We start from the raw sequence: 7420 nt of genomic DNA, 5'->3' as shown, positions 1-7420 counted from the left end.
TTTTTCTACAATATACATGTACAATAAATAACTTGTCATTCCCGGTGTTTTTTACAATGCTGAAGTTATCCACTAAAAGATATCAGCATCAAAAATTTTGATAATCCCAATCGGGACATGGGGTTTTGGGTGTTGTGACACCCTGCATAAGCAATTTTCTCGAAAATAAGGACTTCTTTTAATATTTTGACGTTTTTGAGATACAAAAGGAACGTCAATATACTAAACAACTGCAAAAAATAAAATTCGAAATCATTTTTTGTATTTTAGTTATGACTCCTGAAAGTGGCGGGACTGCAATTGGGCACCTTACCGAAGAATGACCCTACTTCAGCATCGTTGCAATGAGATGATTTGAAATGACCGGCACAAAAATTGAATCTTCTGAATTTGGTAACATTGAAGATGCATAATTAGCTTACACAGATAGTAAAAATGAGTCATTTCAGCTGATGAATGCCAGCGCCGCATTCGTAGTGGGCAAGAAACGTATCTATATTGTACAGGTGGCAGTGGCGTAGCCAGTGGGGGGCCGGGCCAGGGGCAGTGCCCCCGCCCCACCGCTCACCATGGCCGTCGGTTCATATGTAAGGCCATCGGTAGACTGAAGGCCTTGGTGAAAAAAAAATTGGGTTAACAATAGATCATTTTTTACCCAGGGTGACAGAAAAAAAGGGGAGAATTGTAAAACGATGAAAAATTATGAATTATACATAAAAATTTTGTGTTTTTATGTTGTTACCGCCTATTTTATCCTTTTTTTTTGCTCTCCACTTTTTCAAACCATGCAAAAAATTTTTTGGGTCAACAAATCACAACTTCCGTCGGCAAAAAATATTTCCCTCGGGCTCGGCACATTTACAAGTTGTGCCCCCCACCCCGGTTCCAAAATCCTGGCTACGCCACTGACAGGTGGTGTGCTTAGCCTGAGTTACTCGGCCCCATGATATTACGAAACTATCAAACACAGCGGAACAAAATCGTCCTGCGTGGCTGTTGAAAAACTAGTGGATTCGCCCTACTATCATTGCACTAATCTGACACAAAAAGTTATACATTGTAGGGATGATGACGCTGTGCAACATAAAGACCTGATCATGTCATTGTTACCTGCGACATCAACATTTAAAAATATTTTCATGACCTTTATTGACATTTAATTAAAAGTTATTAAACCAAAACATGTTTATAACATTTTAAAACATATTTGTGTTTGCTAGGTATCAGTTTTGCTTCACTTTTTTTTCACCTAGGCTGATTTATTTGCATTAATATAATGTATTATGTATACACTTGAAACATATTTTCAGATCAATTCAGTGAGATTCAGCAACGCCAGGATAAACAATGGAGATGTTGAGACCTTTCAGATGTACACTATGTAAGGTTAATCTGCTCTCATTTGACAAGCTGCAGCGACATAGGAAAAGACATATGGTGAAATACATCCGATCCAGCTATGCCAAGAAGAAACAATGTCACATATCAAAACCTGTGGATGATAACAAGAAGAAACTGTATCAATGTCAGTATTGCAAGAAATACTGCACTGGAAATTTTGATCTTGACACGCATGTCACCACTCATCACCCCACAGATATTCCCCAAACTGACGGCGAATATTGTCAGGAGAAATTTCCATTCATGAGTCATCTGGATAGGCATAACATGACTGACACTACTAACGAGAAGCCCTATCAATGTGGGTATTGTCAGAAAATAGTGGAGACTTATCCAAAACACATAACTCACACTGGAGAGAAAGTGTATCAGTGTGAGCATTGTAAGAAATCCTTCAAACAAATGGGAAGTCTCAATGTGTTTATCAGTACACACACCAAAGAGAAACCGTATCAGTGTGAGTATTGCCAGAAATATTTCGCAAGAAAGGAACATCTAAAACAAGAAATGTCTTTAAAAAAGACAATGCCTCCAAGATACCAGTGGGCACCTTTTGTTATTAGTTAAGGAGACACTTATAATGCTAGCTTTAAGGTAACGCTATTGGATATAGATTTTGTCTGATTGAAATATGTGAGTCCATTCTCTCCTGATTACAAGACTGAAAATTTTATTTTAATCGGATATTCGGTTACCAAAATATATGGCCTGTCAAAATGGCGCGAAACCAAGAAGTTGGCAACAAATTTCTTTTATTTTTGATATGCAATGATGTCAGGTAGGCCTTATTTTCTAATTATATATGCAAGAATTGTACAAAGTAGAATGTTCAGATCGGCTACAAAATAAGATATAAAACCCATGAATGCCTTTTTCCATGCAAATTTCCATTTGCATAATTAATTAGGGCCCTAATCAACTTTTCTAATAAGTGGCCCAAATTAATTATGCAAATTGAAATTTGCCAAAACGCAACCGTAATTTTGTAGTAGGTCTACAGTGTGTGTTCTACCCATGTACCATGCCTCAGTAGGCCTACTATAGCTCTTTTAATTGTATCTGAAATCTTTACTTTGCATAATTCATACATGTAATTAGAAAATCATCTGGCAACTGGACTTGTCAAAATATAGAAAATAAAAAAGAAAGTTGTTGCCAATTTGTTGTTTTGGGTTCGCACCATTTTGACAGGCCATATCTCAAGAACCGAATGTAATCTACAGGGCATAAGCTTTAACATATCATTTAAATAGAAAGAAAATCTAAATTTGTGCATTAGCCAATAGGGCCACGGTCACCTAAAGCCATCTTGCAATCTTGCAGATAATTCTGATGTATGAAATAAGACCTTCAAACTTTCAGATATGAAGAGTTCCAGATGCAGGCAGCCGTTTCTGTTTTTTAAATGCATATATGCCTAAGTTGTATCAAGAGTCATTTCTCGTGGATTTTTTGACTGAAAATTACGATTGTAACGTTTCAGATTTTTTTAATGCTTGTTTATTATATTTTGTATTCAGGACTAAAATAATATTAATATTATTATATTTAGGGGGTCTTTTATAGGTCATTACTCTTTTGTATGTGTAATTGAATAAAAAATCAAAAACATTATTGTTTTGTTTTGTTTCCTTCATTTGTGCTTTGTCTTGCATCGAAAGGGCCAATATCAACACCTTGTTTGTAAGAAGTATTGTGTGGGGAAAGATGATTCTTGCATTTTATTTTTATTTTTATCTTAACAAACAAAAAGCAAATTTCTCAGTCAAAGTCTTGAAACGGTCATGGGTATGCATGCAAAAATATTGCAACAGTACGCATGGGAATTGGGGAAGCAAATACTTTAAAACGAATTATTCCGAATTATATCAACGCAATAAAATTGCAATACTTTAGTACATGCATTTGAACAGCAATGCCCGGGCAGCAATGAAGCCGGCCATAGGCGCGGCTAGGCGTATCATACCATACATTGCAGTTCAAATGCATCGGATCATGATTGTGGCCTAGTCGAGCCTAGCATGCATGCCAGTCGGTCTGCTGACTCGCCGTGGCACAAAAATACCTCCAATTTTGCACAAAACAATCCATGATGTCAAATTATCACATCCAAAGTGTCGCCATGAACGTCAGCTTCAACTTCTCCAGCCAAAGTTTTTGCATTAATAATCAGGTTTCATGTAATCATGAAATTAAACCTTGTTTGAGGTGTATTCCCATTGCCACAGCATAACGGTTTTCCCACTTGTCTTCAACGATAAAGCTGCTGATCACACCGAAGGCATTGAGGTGGTGTGGCTGCTGATGAGCGCTGAGGCTACAACCTATAATTAAAGACCGAATTAAAAAAGACTAGTTTGCGTCTGACGTCATGACAAAGGCGCGCCGTGATTGGTTGCTGACCTGCGCAGTATGGCATTTTTGGTCTGGTTTACAGGACGGCATACGCAAGCTAGTCTTTTTTAATTCGGTCTTCAATTATACAACATGAGTTTGAAAATATTCTAATGCATAATTCATTAACTTGATAGACCCACGCCATTGGCGCCACGTGCTAGGCGTTTCTAGAATCCCTATAGAATAAGATTAATTTTAATGCTAATTTATTGCACATGCTGAGGAAGCGTGATTACCTTTTTGAACATTCGGAAATGGCGATAGGCGAATTTATGTATGGCGCAAAGAGGTGGGGGATATATATTGGGCTCTCGATATTGGGCGGAAATTAGAGTACTTGTCAGAATATAAATTTGTACAATCGGCCTACATGCCGCGCAATGTGCGGCATTTTAGGTGTAAATTTCAAAGCATACTACCTCCTGCGGAGGCAGAAAAACACATCAGAACTCACTCCAAAGAGAAACCTTATCAGTGTGAGTATTGCCAGAAATACTTTGCACAATCTAGTGCTCTCAAAATTCACTTCAGAACACACACCAAAGAGAAACCATATCAGTGTGAGTATTGTGAGAAATGCTTTGCACACTCTACTGGTCTCAAAGAACACATCAGAATTCACACCAAAGAGAAACCGTATCAGTGTGAGTATTGCCAAAAATATTTTGGAAGAAAGGAACATCTAAAAATTCACATCAGATCTCACTCCAAAGAGAAACCTTATCAGTGTGAGCATTGCCAGAAATACTTCACACAATCTAGTGCTCTCAAAATTCACATCAGAACACACAAAAAGAGAAACCGTATCAGTGTCAGTATTGTCAGAAATGTTTTGCAAGAAATGAACATCTAAAAATTCACATCAGATCTCACTCCAAAGAGAAACCTTATCAGTGTGAGCATTGCCAGAAATACTTTACACAATCTAGTGCTCTCAAAATTCACATCAGAACACACACCAAAGAGAAACCGTATCAGTGTCAGTATTGTAAGAAATGCTTTGCACATTCTAGTGGTCTCAAAGAACACATCAGAACTCATTCCAAAGAGAAACCTTATCAGTGTGAGCATTGCCAGAAATACTTTACACAATCTAGTGTTCTCAAAAATCACATAAGAACACATACCAAAGAAAAACCGTTTCAGTGTGAGTATTGCCAGAAATGCTTTGCACGATCTAATAGTCTTAAAATTCACATCAGAATACATACCAAAGAGAAACCTTATCAGTGTGAATATTGCCAAAAATGCTTTGCACAATCTAATGTTCTCAAATATCACATCAGAACTCACACCAAAGAGAAACCTTATCAGTGTGAGTATTGCCAGAAAAGCTTTGCACAATCTAGTGTTCTCAAATATCACATCAGAACTCACACCGAAGAGAAACCACATCAGTGTGAATATTGCCAGAAAAGCTTTGCACAATCTAGTGTTCTCAAAGATCACATCAGAACTCACACCAAAGAGAAACCATATCAGTGTGAGCATTGTCAGACATGCTTTGCACAATCTAGTAGTCTTAGAAATCACATCAGAATGCATACCAAAGAGAAACCGTATCAGTGTGAATATTGCCAAAAATGCTATAAAAGAAAGGAACATCTAAAAAGACACATCCGAACTCACTCCAAAGAGAAAGCTTTTCAGTGTGAATATTGCCAAAAATGCTATAAAAGAAAGGAACATCTAAAAAGACACATCCGAACTCACTCCAAAGAGAAAGCTTTTCAGTGTGAATATTGTCAGAAATACTTTGCAAGAAAGGGGTATCTAACAAAACACATTAGAACTCACTTATTAGAAATACCTTATCAGTTTGAGGGTGAGTATTGCCAGAATTACTTTGCTGATAAGTCTACTTTGGCCATGTTAACTAGACACTATGGAAGAACCCACGTCAGTGATGAAAAAAACCCATCAGTGTGATGTTTGCAAGGAATGCTTTGCTGCATGCAAAGAGCACTTTCAGAAGCCACATCAGAGACTCATATCAGTATTTGCACGAAAGTATGATTTTAACGGTCACAACTAAAACTCACACCAAACATTCTGCACCCAGCCCTATACTAAATGAACGTATATATTTTTATCTTAACTAGCTCCGTATAAAACAATAGTTTAAACATGCCTCAGCTAGGTAAGCTTTAAAAGCAGGGTTTGCAGGTTTTTGCCAGCAGGTGGAAAAAAATGCGGTTTTAACTTGGCAAAAACAATTTTTGCCAGTTTTTGCCGGCAAAAATGGCAAAAACTAAAAAGTTCAGTTTTTATATCTCATAACAAAGTATAAAGTTACAAAAATCATTTCCTGTGTGTAACAAGGCCAGATTTTGTAATTACAAGTAACATGTTAAGAAATTCAAGCGCTTATTTTTAACCGAAAAGTTGTGTGCTGCTGTTTATGAGCTTTCTGTGTTATTTTTTAGTATTTGAGTGACTATATGTGAGTTTTTGCCATTTCCCTTACCAAACTTGAATGTCTCCCTGTTGTATTATTTTTAAGTATTCAGAATATATTCATAGAATATATTCAGGATGTATTATTTTTTAGTGGTTTGAATACTAGCTACCACATAATTCAATATGGGCATAGCAAGTCTTTCTGAATACCAATATGTAAATTAAAAGATTAATACCAGTATTTGAACCACTTAAAAGTAAATATTATCTTGTGTTGTAATACTAGCATTAGTATTCTAACCACTAGCACTAGTATTCTAACCACTAGCACTAGTATTCAAACCACTAGCACTAGTATTCTAACCACTAGCACTAGTATTCTAACCACTAGCACTAGTATTCTAACCACTAGCACTAGTATTCTAACCACTAGCACTAGTATTCTAACCACTAGCACTAGTATTCTAACCACTACCACTAGTATTCTAACCACTACCACTAGTATTCTAACCACTACCACTAGTATTTTAACAACCAACTAGTATTCTGAATACTAATATGTAAATTAGAAGATTAATAACAGTATTTGAACCACTTATTTGAACCACTTATTTTATATTAGCTTGTGTTGTAATACTAGCACTAGTATTCTAACCACTACCACTAGTATTCTAACCACTACCACTAGTATTTTAACAACCAACTAGTATTCTGAATACTAATATGTAAATCTGAATACACATACTAGTATTCAGTATACTTATGTAAATGAGCCCAACTCAATAGTATTCAAACTACTTATAAATATTCCGAAATAATTAAATGAGAATACTTACTAGTATTCTGAATGCTAATATGTAAATGAGAATACTAGTGGTATTTCTTACTTTTATGTACATTAAGAGATAATTTATTCGCCTTGAACCAGGAGGAAATATTTGCAAGATCAAAATTATCATTATCAATAAGATGCTTCAAATCATTATGAGAGAACAAAATATTAGTATCATCGGCAAATAAGATGAAATCAGAGTTTTTCCCAGTGTAAACCAAATCATTAATATATAAAATAAACAGTAAAGGCCCAATGATTGAGCCTCGGGGAACTCCACAACAAGTATTTAAACGAGATGAATTGTGATATTAAAAGAAACAAATTGTGATCTATTTGTGAGATAATTTCTGAACCACTCGGAAGGCTACACCACGAATACCATAATGA

General features: G+C 36.1%; 1 protein-coding gene across 1 annotated transcript; it reads left to right on the top strand.

Annotated features, from left to right (window-relative positions):
• Positions 1–4560: 4560 nt before the first annotated feature.
• Positions 4561–6178, top strand: LOC140155329 (uncharacterized; the record flags this gene model as incomplete). Its single annotated transcript, XM_072178125.1, has 1 exon — positions 4561–6178. A coding segment is annotated over one exon (1167 nt), but the record flags the coding sequence as incomplete, so codon positions are not given.
• Between the last annotated feature and the right edge of the window lie 1242 nt (positions 6179–7420).

This window comes from Amphiura filiformis, chromosome 1 (genome assembly GCF_039555335.1).
Source record: "Amphiura filiformis chromosome 1, Afil_fr2py, whole genome shotgun sequence".
Classification (NCBI taxonomy): Eukaryota; Metazoa; Echinodermata; class Ophiuroidea; order Amphilepidida; family Amphiuridae; genus Amphiura; species Amphiura filiformis.
The sequence above is the reverse complement of the archived record's forward strand: the minus strand, read 5'-3'. Positions and strand labels throughout refer to the sequence as shown.